Raw genomic sequence first — 16,479 nt, 5'->3', positions numbered from 1 at the left:
ATCAGTCACAAAGTTATCCAAATTATACCCAGAACATGTATCCACCCACAGATCATGCTATTGCTCTGCCATTTTGTCGTTGTCAAGATTTGCGGATCAAGACTCTAGACTAGTAAATTTCTTTTATGCGCGTAAGGCTTCGGATGGTGGCGTGGGAGACACGGGGTTAGACTGGTTCGGGCAAAAGGAGGCCCTACGTCCAGTATCGAGGCTGCTCGTGTTACCCACGCGGGGTTCTGTAGTAGGGGTTACAGATGGGCGAGAGAGGGAACTGATCCCAAGTCTCTTGAGTATGCTTGTGCTCTAAGGGGGTGTGAGTGTGTACTGTTTGCTTGAGAAAAAGAGTCTGAGTCCCTCTGTCTCAGGACCCCCGGTCCTCCTTTTATAGCGCAAGAAGGAGCTCGGGGTTACAGTTGAGACAGGCGTCAGGAGGAGAGGTAGAAAGGATAAGCTAAGTAGAAAAATAATACAAGGGGAGGGTCCCAAGGCCGCCGCTCTTGCTCCGGCCTCCGGTCCCTGTCAGCACATCCGGCGAGGGAGGGCGATTCCTTCCCGATCTTGTCGATGATCTCCCTGGTCGCCGTCGTCGTCGAGCGTGATGATGATCCTCAGCCTCGGCATCCGCGCCCGCCGAGGAGGAAGTCCGATTCTGTTGCCTCGCCGATTACCGTAAGACCCGGACGTCGCATCCCTGAAACTGCCGTTGGGAGCACGGCGCGCGAGAGCAAGCGATGCGCCCTCCTGTGCCGTTCGGCGCAGCTCATGACTACTCTGTGGCGAATCAGAAGGAGCCGCGGCCACTGCAGCTCGCGCCGCACGGCCGCGCACCGGTATTCGGGACCGGTTACGTTGGGGACGCCGCTCCCTTTTGGCTTGACAGGGCCGCGGCGTATTTGTGGCGAGGTCGATAGGGGGGCCCACGAGATCATCATCCTGATCCTCCAGTCCACGCCCGAGGCGAATATTCGTCTTGTGGACCCGAGCGAGTCCGACCCCTGCACCCAGGGTCGGGTGAGGCGGAGTTTTTGTGGTGGGGGTCGGGCGCTCCTGACCCCGGTCCCCTGGGTCGGGCGAGGCGGAGTTTAGTCTTCTAGGGGTCGGGAGCGTCCGACCCCGGGACTTCGGGTCGGGCGAGGCGGAGTTTAGTCTTCAAGGGGTCGGGAGCATCCAACCCCGGGACTCCGGATCGGGCGAAGCGGAGCCTCGCGGCGAGGGGTCGGGCGCTCCCGACCCTGGGACCGTGGTCGGGCGAGGCGGAGTCCCACCATCGAGGGGTCAGGATTGTCCGACCACGGGGCCCTGGGTCGGGCGAGACGGAGTGGGATGTTCTCTGCCTCTACTGGGTCGGCGGTAATCGTAATTACCGCAGGTGGGCCTAGGCCTTCATGACTGTTGCTTTAAGCGACATTAGGAGGTCGTTAATATTTCCCCCCAACACATTTCTATGATTCCATAGTCATGAATTGCCTAATATCCCGCACATTTAACAACTAATTTAAACGCATTGCCAGGATCAATCCTGACAGAATCATGAAGATACAACAATGTTGGAGTTAGAGAAATCCAACCCCAATACTATGACTACCATAGAACTCTACATTCATGGAAAGGGAGATGATTCACTTACCAAGGAGGGCACTCACTGGGTGTCATCTTCAGGTAGCGGCGCCGCCTTAGCTAGGATTCCAGATCGGTGCCACCACAGAGGACGTCGTCTCCTCCACGCTAATCCCCTCCGCTGCAATGCAAATCTAGCCGCGAGCACACTGCACGCACGCACAAACCAGGTTAGGAACCGAAGCACAACAGCCCACTTGCTCCTTGAAGCGGAACAACGGATCAGAGCCGGCAAAGAGAGGAGTGGCAGCACAGAGAGGGTTGAGGGTGGGCGTGCGCGGTGGGGAATTGCTGGTGGGCCCCAAGGGAGCAGCGACGGTGTCGGGTGCTCACTGGGTGGTGGCGCACAGAGAGGAGAGGGTCGAGGGCGGGCGCGTGCGGTGGGGAATCGCCAGTGGGCTCCAAAGGGATAGGCGGCGGCGGCGGGTGCTCACTGGGCGGCGGCGCCGGAGGGAAACGACCGGCGGCGGCGCAGGGATCCCAGCGGCACACGGAGGCCGTGATCCCCTTTGCGCACGGGAATGGGGAACCCACTCAGTTGCTGGTTCAGAGCGCGCCTGGGCAGAAAGGATAAGGCAGGGGCAATTTGGTTCTTTCGCATCCTGATTCCATGCTGGTAGGATGAGTTGGCGTGCCATGTGTGCAAAAATGGCAAATACATTGCTTCATTTACAGAGGGGTGGCAAAAAATGTAAGGGCAACCGTAAGGATGGCAACTGAAGTAGTGACATCCGTAAGGATGGCAAATAGTTAAATATCGCATCAGGTTTGAATGGAGAAGGATCCGCGCTGCAATGTTCCAATTCTTGTGTAGAGATGACAAAATTTGCAATCTATTTTTTGTATGGCACTTCATCTATAACAATTTGTAATGTGTTTGAATTTTTTTTGTATGATCTAGTTTGTGCGTGAATTCATATGATCGAAAATATAGGTAATTTTTTGGTGTGTTATTTTTTTAAACATCTACCTTCATGTAACAATTGGTGTGATGATATTTTTGTAAATATTCCATCGTCCTGCCGGAAAAATAAATAAATATTATATTTTTATGTTGTCGGTGTTTCGGATCGCCACCAGTGATTGTACGTCGCACTCTCCTTCTGATGGCTAGCACGCAAGAGATAAGGAGTTATACTGGTTTGGGAAAAATCCTTACGTCTAGTTTCTGCAGGAGTCACGGTGCTTCCAAGCAAGCGTTCGTGCAATGTGTGGGTATATGCATTGAATAAGAGAGAGAGAAAGGAGGCCCGGTTCAAGGCTAGAGACCGGGTAACAACATTGGAAAATGGAGGGGGTCCCCATCCTCAGAGGTCGGGGGTTATGGTGTGGACTTTGCACATCTTGTACAATGGCTCCTGTACAGCGTGGGTTGCTTATGCACGGCCTGACCTGCTCCATGGCGTGCTCCCATCCCGTCCGCCAACTCCGTAGCAGTGAACGGGATGGGTGATGTTGCTGTCGTCCGTACTGGTGACGAACAGGTGGGCTGTGATTAGTGGCGTCGACGGGGGGCGCCGCTCGTCCCAGCTTTCCCCAACCTCCCGACCTCTTTAGTACGCTCATGACCGCTCCATGCCGTAACATCTATCACTGGGTCCCACCTCGCCTACGGGATCGTAATGGGCCTAGCACGGTGGCATGGCCTCCTCGACGGCGAAGGCGATGATGACGCTGGGGCGTGTGGGCGCGTATGGCCATGCGTGGCCTCATCCTGCAGGCCATCGTGGGCAGTCCAAAGGGTGTAGCCTCACCCTCGGACCCCCTGTTTAAAGGTTGGCTCCCCTCCCTCGGTCATGTCTCCGGCATGGGGCGGTCAGGGGGGCCACGCCATGCATTTAATGCCTCTCGTACGGCGTAGGTCTTCATGAAGCAAGGAGTGGGTGAGGCGTTGTGGGCCCCTTGCGGGCCCCGCCTCGAGCTCCAACGAGTCGTGGCTCTTGTCTTCCGACAAGGGAGGTCGGGCGGTGGGCCGCAACGTCGTCTGGGCCGCTTCCAAGATGCTTCTAACTTTTGGACCTTTGGCCTTTTGGCACCTTATTGCCTTAGCCTCTTTCCTGAGGCTACCCGTCATATGTGCTTGTGAGGATTTTCAATATTTCATGGGCAATATTTTCCTTTATTTTTTCAATAAGTTAAAAAAAATATAATAGTCACGATACAGTGCTTCAGATAAGCCTGCTGTCTAAAGAATCTGTTGTCTAAATAAGCGGGCTATTTGGCAATCCTGATTATTTTTCATCGATTATCTGTCCTGATTGGTAAAATGACCTGAATGCCCCTAGGCTGATAATAGCTCATTTTTGTTGTGAATACGAGGAGAAGTCAATAATTGTAATACCTTTTGAGTTTGTTAAATTAAATAGAAATTATATTACAATAGCATCACGCAGCAATACCATCCACGATCAGGCATGAATGATTTCATCTATGGAGGCTATGAGCCTGGTGTCAGGCAGACGTGAGGCTCGGTCGAGCATAAATTGCTTTGAGAACCGCAGTACTTTCTAATTTGCTTGGAATGCCAAATTGTTCAGAAAAATGGAATATTATCTCTTAAAAGTTTCAAGCACTGTTAGTAGCACATTCCCTCGAGTTCCATGACGGGATCTGGGCACTAGGCAGAGGAATGGCGGGGAGGTGACTAGGAGCTGGCGGCGGGCAGGGACGCGAGCGGAGGGCAAGGAGGCGCGCGACGGAGGCCACGGAGGTGGCAGCCGCAGACGGACGCACGAGCACGTGGCGACCGCAAGGGTGGCTGCGGGTGGATGTGCGTCGGCGGAGGGAAGCGCGGGAGGTTGGCGGGCAGGCGCTGCAGGGGTATCTAAGGAAAAATCGGTCCGCTCGCCGGGTAAGCGTCCCTGAGGCCGTGTAGCGGAAAATCGGAGCACACATTGTATTCTCGATTGTGTCCTAAGCACTTAGGTGCTAAGAGAAAAATAAGCAGGATGTTTGGGTGGAATTATAGCTTATTTCTAATGATAAGCGCGAAATAAGCGAAAACAAACACGCCCCGCATCTTTTGACACCTTGTGTGCGCAGAGGTCCGGTACCTTGTTCCACATGTTATTTTATATTTAAAAATCAGTCATTAACTTGGTAACTACTCCTAACACAAATATCGAAGCGGAAATCCGATGGGTGTTGTAATGCCCGCCCCGGCATACCAGCATCGAATTGCCTTGTCCCTCGATGAGTGGCTGGCGGCGACGTGAGACCGGTACGGCCGCCGGTGGGTTGCCGGATTCATGGTGCAGTCGTACTCCGACCCCTTTTCTTCAGTACGCGACACGTCTTTGAAGATTTGAGCATTTTCTGACGATGAATTGAATTCTCGCAAAGAAAAAAGAATGGACCAACGGTAGCGCTATCTCATGACCAATGCAAGCGGCTGGCTTGCCCCTCTTGTGGTTTTCCCAAATGCTATATATGCACGTCGCTTTCCTCCTCTTTCTAACCTGCTTGATCGATCGATCGTTCTCTCCCTCAACCCTCACTTTCTACTTAAAGCCCGCACCTTCAGCTACAAATGCGTTTCTCCAGCTGCTGTACATTCTGCTCTTCGTCACGTGAGGCGAGCCTGCAAAACTGGCGACCATCTCGCTTGCTCCGATCTCCTCCATGTGTGGTTCCGCACCATTGTGAGATAAGCACGATGTCGAACCAAAGAACAGAATTGCTAAAAACTAAGTAGCAAGTACCTAACTCTATGTTCAAATTCCAAGTTGTTCCAATTCGATTAAATTTTTTTAGTCTCAAGTGCAGCAATGCATACACACCACACAGTAAAGGCGCGTTGGACCCGCTCTAGCTTTGAGGATCTGTCTAGCACAAACGAAGAGTCCAAAAGTTCAGACCAACGCACAAATGCTCCAGCAGTACACCTGACAGCGGCACAAATGTTCTTGCACGTACTGCGTCCCCAGGTCGGGCTGTCACGGAACTTGGACGCGCTAACAAAATCATTAGGTCCGGGTACGGTGGCGGTGCGCGATCGAGGTGGCGCGAGAGATTGCTCGCCAGTGGATCACAGGGCCCTCCTGTATCTGTAATTCTATATGCTTTTGATCCAGCCATGGCCAGCCGGCGTCCTCCTCCGCTCAAATGGATGGTACGTGCCATGCTGGGAGCGCTGTCTCTCGAAAAATTAGCAGGGCCTTCCTGTATCTATAATTCTATATTTTAGGCCAAACGGTTAGTGTTTTGTTTGTGACCAGGCCAAAGTTGAGATAGTAATAAAGTCGTGGCCCCGGAAAAAAATGGTACTAGTACTACATTAGTATCTTACTTATCATTCTTGAAGTTAGATCTCTTGAAACTGTGAGTCACTGGACAGGTGATGCTCACATATTGTCAACTTTTTTTTATTGATGATCACAAAAGTGCACAGCGTTGAAGCAGCGAACCACAGGACCCCCAAGTCAGCAGGGCAGTTGGTGCATCAACCAACCCAAGATCGAGGGCCGTTTTGTTTTGCTCCCCCAAACAGTGCCGCCAACCTCTGTGGCTCTGTTGGCTGTGTAGTCTGGAGTAGACCGCAGAAGCATGGCGAAAGTTTGGCCTCAAACTCAAAGCAGAACCGCGCGGTGGCACAGGATGATTCGCCGGCACGTGCAGCTCAAGAATCAGGACCCCACCTGCCGCGAAAAGCCTGGGCACCAGCGCTTTAGTAATCTTCTCTCGGTGCAGATGAAGAGGACATGGAAAGCCGAAGAAATCTCAAAGCGCCTTTCCAGGACAGGTTGATGCTTCGCCTAATCGCCTGCCTCTTTGTTTGATGGTGCTTCTCCCTTATCTCTGGTTCGTTCATGCACGCACAACGCCTGCATTGTCTGTGACATGTCGTGTAACACACATCGTTCATCAACACTGGGAGATGTATGAACAACGATCTGCATTCACCAGAGACCACAAAAGCTTGAAGCTTGCACTTGTAGTAATATGCTCAACAGTCGACACGTCTCTATAACTCTTTCTGGCTGGGAAAGAAAGAAAAGGAAATGGGCTATGCTGATTTGTTAAACTAGGCCTGGCTGGCCTCCCGGCGGATTTGAAGGGCACGTTTGGTAGCCTGGGTTGCCTCAGCCGAGCCCGTGAGTCAAGCTCCACAGGTCAGGTTCATGGGGTGCAGAGATGTTGATTAGCAAATCTGTACCCCATGATGCTGGTTAGGCTGGAAGGGTGTTTGGTAGGGTGGGCTGGCAGTGGCCCCCTTAACTAACCCAAACTCCCATCAAAAGATGGCGTTTGGTAGCCTGCACAGGGGAGAGTTGCCCTCACCACGTGCAATCATTGGTGAAGGTTACCCCCGCCCAGGCGCCTAGAAATGCACAGATCAAAGGATTTTGAATTAAACTGACTTAATAAACAAGCAATTAGGGAGGTCAATTGTACACTTGTGAGCATAATTTTGGAGGAACGGAATTACATGAGTTAATAAGGTAATTAGCAACCTAGTTAACATAATTAGGGGCTTCCTTGTATGAGAGCTGAAGTAAAGCCAAGTAGGAACATGGCACAGATGGCAATAATCACTTGCAAATGCCGACATTGATGAAGAGAGCAAGTAGAACCACAATGATAGCAAATTTGAGATCAAAGAATGTCCACCGAGCCATTAATCTACAATCTTAAGAAGTAATGGGTCAAGATTCAGAAAAAAAAATGGCAACCAAGCTATCAAAAGTGCATGAAAACCAAGTCATCATCACCTTAAAATGGCTCAGCCTACAAATAAGCACAAGAACCATAGAAGGTTCCCATGTGCCTTAGCAGCAGGCAACATCTCCAAGCCTCCTTGCCAGCGAGTAAAAGCATCAACATGGGCAATAGAAATAAACTCAAGTTAGAAAAATAAGGTAAAACTGAACAAAAACCTCAGACATAATCCATTTGGTTAGTCAGCATTGGTTAAAAAATGAAGTATGGCTCAGATCAAGTGTAGTATTTGCCTAACAAATAGGATAGAGGCAGGAGTTGCCTCCTAGTGAGGCAGTTAGAGAAATCCCTGACCGTAGGAGCTAACACCTGCTAGGGTCCTAAGGGGTGCGTTTGGTAGCCGGTGTGGGCATCGTCATCACCATCACCATCCACAAAAATAACACTACTGTAAAGCAAATCAACAAGGCGGCAGCATAAGAGACAAGTGGGTTTTTATATAGGCTCAGCTCAGGTGCAAATGCATGTGCCAAGGAGATACCTAATAGTGAGGCAATCAAGGCAAGATATACCTTGTTTGTCTCAGTACGTAGGCAGCATCTTGCGGCATGCATGCTACCACCTTTACATCATCGCCAATAGGAACATAGAGGCATCAGAGAGGGTTGCTTGTGCCATATTGAGAGGGCCTACTCGCCAAGTTCGAGTGGATGTTGGTCAAGTCACCATAAGGCAACTTGGCCAAGGTCCACATCGAGCTTGGGGAATATAACCTACCAAATGCAGTCGCAAGTCTGTTATCGTCCGCATACATTACAGTAAAACCTTAAGAGCAAATACAAAAAAAAATAGAAGCCTCACCATAATGAAAGCATTTTCTTCACCAATCTGATACCCTGCCTCAAACACTTGCATTCAAACAACTGCAATTTGATCACAAAAAGCGACAAGGTGAGATCCACATCTAGCTGGGTCAGAGCACAAAAATTTAGGCTCATCATCCCCAAACAAGCAGACATAACAAAAAAGCAGCCAACATAAAATAGCCTCAGTACAAGTGCATCATAGGCATGGAAAGAAGTATGTTGGGCCTCAGATTAGAAAGTAAATCTCCACCTAATGTCATACAGACAGGTGGACTCAAAAGTGGCAGGAAAAGAGCAGAGAGCAAGAGTAGAATAGAGGCAATAAAGCTTACAGAGACCAAACAAAGAATAGCATGAAGAACAACCAGAATAGAAGTGTCACTTCATCATTGTCCTACCCATTACTAATCATCACAGGCCAAAGAATAGGAAAACAACAGCAGAAAAAAGTAACACCTGAAACATGTTAACAAGTTCATCAAGTTAAAGAACAACAAATTAAACATGGTAGCAAATTAAACATCATCATAAAGAACAACAAATTAAACAGCAAGTTAAGGAACAACAAATCAAACATGGTAGCAAATTAAACAGCATCTTAAAGAACAACAAATTAAACAGTAAGTTAAAGAACAGCAGGAACATGCTAGCATATGAAACACAGCAGGAACATAGTAGCATATGAAACAGAAACAACAAGTTAAAGCATAGCAGAAACAAGTCAACATGGTAACAAATTAGGTAAAGTAAATAGAATATTATCTAAAAAGGCATACATGGCATCACATCATAAGCATCGAAGGTATATAGCAGTACTAGATCCATCATATTACAATACTTACTTACCATGCAGTTCCTTAGCAAATAGTTAGTAGCAATGTTCTTAACCTTGCCATGTTGCCATAAAACTTAATTAGTAATTAGCCACCCCCATGTGAAACAAAAACCATCACAAAAGGTCAGGTGCAAGTGAGGCTACACACTAACAGGTCAGACCTAGCAGATTTGCTCGGTGACGAAGACGAAGGATGGATCCAGTGTTCGCTGCTGATGGAGACCCGGCGCTCGCTGGTGAAGATGTACCCGCGCTCGTCGAGGATTAAGACCATCCGCCCGCTGGTGACGACAACCACGGACGCCTCCGGATCAGGCGCCCCGCCAACAGCCGCGCCGTCGCCTTCGCCCTAACTCGCCGGGTAGAGAGGAGAGGAGAGGAGGAGTCGAGTGGGAACGAGAGAGAGAGAGAGGAGAATGGAGGAGTCGCGAGTGGAGGGTTCGGGGGAGGAGAGGCGAGGTGGCCGGGAACCCCACTATTATACCGACGGGAGGTAAGCCTAGCCAGCCAAAAACTGGCGTGAAGGCCCGCTCAGTCTCGCGCATTCCCTCCGCGTACGCGAAAAGGCGCCCGCGCAAGCCTGCACCGTGTGAAACGGCCAAAATTGACGTTTCACGCGGTGCAGCCTGGCGGGCCATTTATGCAGCCGGCGGGCTTGACCTGTGACCCCCTCCAGCCTACCGAACAAGGCCGGTTGCACCCCGCGGGCCTGGCTAAATGCCCATGCGACCTGCCAAACGCCCCCGAATTGAACGAAGCCTGCGCTGTGACGTGGGCAAAAAAAAAAACGCCTGGTGCAGCTTCCCTCTCTGTTCGGCGGCCTGTGGGAGCCCGCAGACAGCCAGCCAGCATACTCCATTTTCGTGGATGACGATGACGACGTGGTGGCAGCCGTGCACGTCGCCATGTCAACCTCTCTCTGTACTTGCTGATCTGATGATTTTATCAGCCGTGACAAGCACAAGCTAATCATAGATATCGTGCTTTAGTCACCTGTTGTACTCCGTCAATGGGGATTCGATTTGTTTTATCATCGGCATCGGTTTCACGCTCCTTTTAAACAAAACCAGCGCTTCCTGTCGGTGCATATTGACATTACGAGCTTAATTCTTTCTCTACTGGTATGCGAATCATTTTAAGTACTAACGTCTTGTTTGAAAATGTTCTCAAGTTACAGCTTTTGTCCCTACAAACCACACAATTATTTGGCCTCTCAATGATTCGATATACGTGCTTCAAACTAAACCCGAATTCACGATACGGGTACAGAACCGCACATCAGAGGAGACGTTGGTCGCCACCACCGTCAGAAAGAAAAAAAAACATTCCCAAAATCGTACGATCCTGTACAGTTTCTTCGGTTGACCACTTGACAATGGCAGCATAACACTGCCCACCCCTACCGACACGCTGACAACCAGATGCCAGCCCCAGTACTTTACTCTCACCGTTTCTTACGCGTCAGCAACTCAGCATCCACTACAAATCCTCCTCCGATCAGTTCACGGCCTCGCCACGGCCTGAGCTTTCATCTTGATCAAACTCCTCGCGGCTGCACTTGCAAAGAGCTGCAGCGTTTGGAAGAAATGGACCTCAGACCAGCCGTCCTTGCCATCGCGATGCTCTGCCTCGCGCTGCCCCGGGCGGCATTGTCCCAGTCCCAGAACGCACCGCCGGTCGCCGACACGCCGGCGCCGGCCCCGGCACCGCACCACGTTAACCTCACCGACCTGCTCTCGCTGGCCGGCCCCTACGGTACGTTCCTCGGCTACCTCGTCCGGACCGACGCGATCCGGACGCTCCAGAGCCAGGCCAACGCCACCGAAGGCGAGGGCGTCACCGTGTTCGCGCCCGAGGACTCGGCGTTCGCGGCCGTCGACGGCGCCGCGCTGTCCAACCTCACCACCGACCAGCTCCGGGCGCTCGTGCTGTGCCACGCGGCGCCCCGGTACCTGCCGCTCTCGTCGTTCGCGGCGCTGGCCGCGTCGGGCCCCGTGGCCACGTTTGGCGGGGCACGGTGCGCGGTAAACGTCACCTACGCCGCGGGCAGGATCCGTCTCGCGGCGGGATGGACCAGGGCGGCCAGGCTCGTCAGCAGCGTGTACTCGACGCCGCCGGTCGCCGTGTACGCGCTGGACAGGGTGCTGCTGCCCGAGCAGGTGTTCCCGACCGAGCCCGCCGTGGCGCCCGTGCCCGCGCCCGCGCCTGGCCCGGCGGCGGTGCGCGAGGGCGATGCGTCTGCGACCGGCGGCGCGCCGGCCGCCACCGAGCATGGAGGTGACAAGAGCTTGTCGTTCCGGGTCGGTGCAGGTCGCGTTCTTGTTGGCTACTTGGCCATCTTTGCCTTCGGGTTTCTGATGATGTAAACGTCGATTTCGATCTTTTGCGTTGGTGCCGCACGTACGGTGAAACTTTGTCGTAGTTTTGTAAGAGGGAGTGGGTTCTGTTGCACCTTGCTCGTGTGTTATTGCAGACGTGTCGATTCGTTTGTATTGTACCGTGACGATTTCCACAGGTTAATAAAAGAGGACTCTTACACGACTCATCTGGTTCTCCACAGCTGCGTGTTTGAACTCTCAAGACGATCGTTTGGCAGTTGACACAGTCCTGCAGTGTCCTCTGAGCCACTGGAAAAATAGGAAACGAGAGCTGACAGCTCGCACAAAGATCGCATCTCGGCGTCTCCCTGTCTGTGCAGTCGCAAATAGCCGGCAGTTGTTCACGCCGAACTCCGTCGCTCCGGTCTTCCCTACGACACCGCGATCTTTCGCGACATGTTGAGGTGCGCCGTCGCGTTGCTCGCGACCGTGATGTCCGTGTCCGTCCTGCACCACGCCGGGGCGCACCGGTCGCTTGCCGTCAGGTTGCCCCCGGCGACGACGCTGCAGAGGACCGACACATGGCCGCCGACTCCTCAGGCCAAGCGCGCCAACCTCACCGCGATCCTCACCCTCGACGGGCCGTTCCGCACCTTCCTCGGGTACCTGCAGCAGACCAACCTCGTGGAGGTGTTCCAGAACCAGGCGTACCGGACTGACCAGGGCATCACCGTCTTCGTCCCCGTCGACAGGGCCTTCGCCGCCGTCAAGCCGTCGGTAACGTCGAGAACCATCTCAGAGTATTCGTGTAGAATGCATGCGGAGCAAGGGTACGTGATGACATCATCAGGATTCGTGTGTTGAACAATGATGCAGGTGCTGTCGGGTCTGTCCAGGCACCAGCTCAAGGACCTGATGATGTGCCACTCGCTCGCCAAGCACTACGAGCTCGCGGACTTCGAGGGGCTGAGCCGGATCGGGCCGGTGACGACGCTCGCCGGCGGTCTGTACACGGTGAACGTGACCTACGACGCGGGCACCGTCCACGTGCGGTCCAGGTGGGCCGACGCCAAGGTCGTCGGGAGCGTGTCCGTGGACGCGCCCATGGCGATTTACGAGCTCGACCGGGTGCTGCTCCCGGACTCGCTCTTCCGCGCCCAGCCGCCGGTCGCGGCCATCCCGGACGTGCCGCCGGCGCCTCCTCCGACCAAGGAGGACGCCGAGGCGCCTGCGACTGAACCGGATCCCGTCGCGCCGATGCAATACGATCCGGCGGGAGCGGCGGACGCCGCGACCTCGGCGTGCGGAGCCCGCGATCGGTTCGCGCGCCATGCGGCCACCGCGGCTCTCGGTGCAATGGCGCTGGTCGCGTTGTGATCGAGGTTGTGGGATAGTTTTTAAATGTGTGCTAGTGATGAACAGGTTTGGATATTGGTGCAATTGTAGGTCGTTTTGGTATTTTTAGGTGCATAAGTTTTGTTATGCACCTGGATATACTCTATATCTATATGTGTAATAATATCTATGAACCTAGAAAAGCTAGAACGACATACAATTTGAAATAGAGGGAACAATTAATCACTTAATCTCATACTCTCGTGCAATGCCACGTATGATTTTTTATGATATGGAGCAAATGGAGGAAGCTGAGAGAATAATATTATTTCAGGAAGCGATCATCTCATAAGTTAAATTTTAGGAGCGCCTCTTTAGATTCGATAAGCAAAAGAAGTATTAGGATTGCATCTGACAAACTAAAAAAGTCTCCATAGATGACATTGACCTATCCAACAAAAATTAACTGCATAACACTAAAGCTAAGAAATTAGATCATTTAATTCAACATTAGATGAACCATCTAAAGAGAAAGTTCCAATGACTCCAAAAGTTGCGGAACTCATTAAATTAAACACCTAAAAATACTTAAATGATTGAATTTCTTCAAAACTCCTTTTTGATGAACTAACTGCCATATAAACCATAACCAATAATAAATAACATCAAAATCCTTATACCAAACATAATAACATCGAAATTCTTCTCGGCTTGAATAATTGGTTTATTGATCAGATTTATCAAAATGTTTCATGCTAAGAGAATGATGTTTGTGGAGGATACGCCCCTTGGTATTCTCAAGTGGTCCAAGCCGGCTGCCTACGGATAGGCCGGCCGACTACACTATGGGTGGTACATGAAACATGCCGGCATGTATCACAAGGTGCACGGAGGATAGAGATAGATTTTAGTTGGGGAGAAGAAGTTGCAATTGGATCAAATATTTTGCTTTGTAACCAACTAGGAAATAAATATAGTCCACAAACATGTGATCCTGCCTCTTGGACTATATAAGGTGGGCTAGATCACCCTCTTAAAAAAAACCTAACTCAGCTCATTCATCGCAATACAAATCATGAGCATGTAACGTTGCATTACTACATCAGTCTTGAGGTCAAAGCAGGCATGGGGGCAAGAATTGGGTAATGATGGATTTATGTGGAGAATGTTGAGAGCGAAAGGTCTCCTCAAGCCAGTGGCGAATCTATTCTAGCCTAGGAGTTGGAGGTGGGGGACCTCTTCTTTCTTCCTACTCTCCCTTTGGAGGGAGAGGAGGGGGGCTTGAGCCCCTGCACCCTCTGGATTCGCCCTTGCTTGAATCATGTTTAGAGGTGCACGTATAATCTTAATCTTAAAAGTTGCTTCATATTTATTAGCTCAGAAAAGAGTATGAAGCTAGAAAAAGTAGGGTAGGACCTCCTGCTACGGCCAAACTCAATCCACCAAGAGAGCTTTTATTTTGAAGCTAAACTTTTGTGTGTGATCAGGCTCACCTAGCGAGCCCTGACGTTGGACGAAATTTGAGCTGACATCTCTTGGCATGGAGGGTCCTTTTGAATTCTTCACATAAAGCTACCTACAATCCTAGGTGGACACTATAGAAAAAGAGAGAAATTCTTTTAAAAAAAGAAAAAAAAACTCACCATCAATTTGCCATACTCAAATCTTCATAGCCATTAGATCTATTATCTTTTATAAAAAAATTACCCACATCTGTCATTATAAAAATAAGCTAAAGTAACCCCATAAATTTATATCCAAATTACCCACTTCTACCATTATACAAAATAAACTAAAGTAACCCTATGCCATTATAAATGACACACTTATGCCATTATTAAAAGAATAAAATAACCCCGCATCTAAATTACCCACTTTCACCATTATTAAAAACATCATGAGGTAGCTTCAAATTTGAATCGAAATCACCTATGTATGTTATTGAAAAAAATATCCCAAAGCGTACCAATATATAATTCTAAATTATCTATTTCTACTGTTAGTATATAAAATAATTATTAATGTATATGTGCATGATGTGTCACCATTTATATTTATAAATATATAGAGGAAGTGATGAGTATATAGATTTTTATGTTAAAAATATAGCATCTATTAAAAAAATTCAGGCATGTACATACAATGCACAGTGAAAAAAGGAGGACTCCGAAATGTTGAGTCACCGGCTACCTGAGATGGGAGAGATGGGAGGGGGATCGGTGGGGTAGAGGAAGAAAAAGAAGAGGAGGGGGATCCCTCAAAAGTTCAATTTCTTTTACCTTTACGTGATCGAAGGTGGGCTCCGAAATTTCAGAAGGTAAAAGAAATTGACTTCTTCAACCATCACGTATTACTAATTGCAAAACTTCAATCTAAATTTGCCATCCTCCAAGTCTGTGTCGTCTTCCATGTCTGGCCAATGTGCCGGCACCAGCTCCTCAAGATCTCTGTTAACAGCGCCTTAATGGTGAGTCATGTCAGGTTCTCCCTAGAGACCCTCAGATAATCTTTTGAGGGGAGTAACCCAGGCTACTTCGCCCATGAGGCTGAACAAGCGCATCAACGAATTGAAACTGAAGCACAGCATGGCAAGAGAGAAGATATATGAGTGCATGTGGGGGGATGGCTTCCTTATGGGCTGTTTGGATACTTAGCTAAGGTTTAATCCTTGTCACATCGAATCTTCGAATGCTAATTATAAAACTAACTAATTATAAAACCAATTGCACGGATGGAGGCTAATTCGCGAGACGAATCTATTAAGCCTAATTAATGAAGAATCTATTAAGCCTAATTAATTAGGTTTAATAGATTTAGCCTATATTTAATATTTCTAATTAGTATCTAAATATTCGATGTAATAGGGATTTTAGTCGTGAAACCAAACGAGCCCTTAGTCGCCCTCCTAGCTCCATCTCTGATTATTATAACAGAAGACAAGTACCTGGTGGAGGATTGAACACCACTTCCTATACTGGTTTGTCATCTGGTGGTACTTGAGCTCACAACATTCCTTCGAATAAATGAGACCCTGATCCCTCAATAGGCTAAAGAACGACTGGATCAGCGGTAGCTTATCAAAAAAATCAGCAGGAAGCAGAAGAATACTGACACTGAACCTTGATTGAACAGCTCCGGGATCGGGCCGTAACTGCGGAGAAGGTCCTTGAGCTCCGAGAACACGTCGAGGAGAACCGACACGTGCGGGTCAGGCCAACCGCACTTCGCCGGCCCGATTGCACGTTCCATGGCGACGATCGACGAGGGCGGACGGGGAGAGTAGAGAGGTTGGGGACGGGGAGAGGAAAGAGGTCCGGGGCGGAGAGAGGAGAGATTGGCGACGCAGTCTGCTGCAACAAGCCCAGTAGATTTATTTGGGGGTTTTCACGCCTCCTGCCCGAAAGGGCTAAAGTCCTGAAGACGACGTTTCCCTCTATGGGTCATGCAGCACGTAAAACTGCCGTTTGGGCATTAATCCCGGCCGGCCCTCGCCTAACTAAACGGCTAACAAATACTTTTTTTATAATTACCCATCTTTGTAAAAAAAAAATCTGATTATATGCCATCTCGGTTGTGACCATTGTGCTTTACTAAAAAGAGCCATCTCTTCTTGTTTACCTCTGAAAACAGAATGTTGCACTTGTGCATGCGTGAGATTGCGTAGGATGTCTTATGTGCAGGCATACAGATGATACAACCAACCTCTGCTTGAGCGCTTGCTTCACGTTGTCGCTTGCTTAATGCGTAACGGGGGCAAGGCTTTCAGTTGCAATTCGTAGTATAGCAGTAAAAAAATTCTGCCTCGTGTTTTCTCATGTGATGGAGGCATAACATTCATTTGTAACACTGC

General features: G+C 49.9%; 2 protein-coding genes and 1 long non-coding RNA gene across 3 annotated transcripts; 2 read left to right on the top strand and 1 right to left on the bottom strand.

The window, feature by feature from the left end:
- Positions 1-10,404: 10,404 nt before the first annotated feature.
- Positions 10,405-11,521, top strand: LOC117865441 (fasciclin-like arabinogalactan protein 7). Its single transcript, XM_034749642.2, has one exon. The coding sequence runs from the start codon at positions 10,563-10,565 to the stop codon at positions 11,340-11,342; it is 780 nt and encodes a 259-aa protein (XP_034605533.1). The 5' UTR covers positions 10,405-10,562; the 3' UTR covers positions 11,343-11,521.
- Positions 11,522-11,650: 129 nt separating this feature from the next.
- On the top strand, positions 11,651-12,678 carry LOC117864747 (fasciclin-like arabinogalactan protein 7). Its single transcript, XM_072295404.1, has 2 exons — positions 11,651-12,071; positions 12,171-12,678. The coding sequence occupies exons 1-2, from the start codon at positions 11,751-11,753 to the stop codon at positions 12,669-12,671; spliced, it is 822 nt and encodes a 273-aa protein (XP_072151505.1). The 5' UTR covers positions 11,651-11,750; the 3' UTR covers positions 12,672-12,678.
- On the bottom strand, positions 12,546-16,274 carry LOC117863398 (uncharacterized). The gene is made up of 3 exons (XR_004642215.2): positions 15,749-16,274; positions 15,574-15,676; positions 12,546-15,076 (listed from the first exon to the last, which is right to left on the bottom strand). It is a non-coding gene; the product is annotated as an uncharacterized lncRNA (long non-coding RNA).
- Positions 16,275-16,479: the final 205 nt, after the last annotated feature.

Source organism: Setaria viridis, chromosome 7 (assembly GCF_005286985.2).
Source record: "Setaria viridis chromosome 7, Setaria_viridis_v4.0, whole genome shotgun sequence".
Taxonomy (NCBI): domain Eukaryota; kingdom Viridiplantae; phylum Streptophyta; class Magnoliopsida; order Poales; family Poaceae; genus Setaria; species Setaria viridis.
This window is presented reverse-complemented; position numbering and strand designations above follow the sequence as displayed.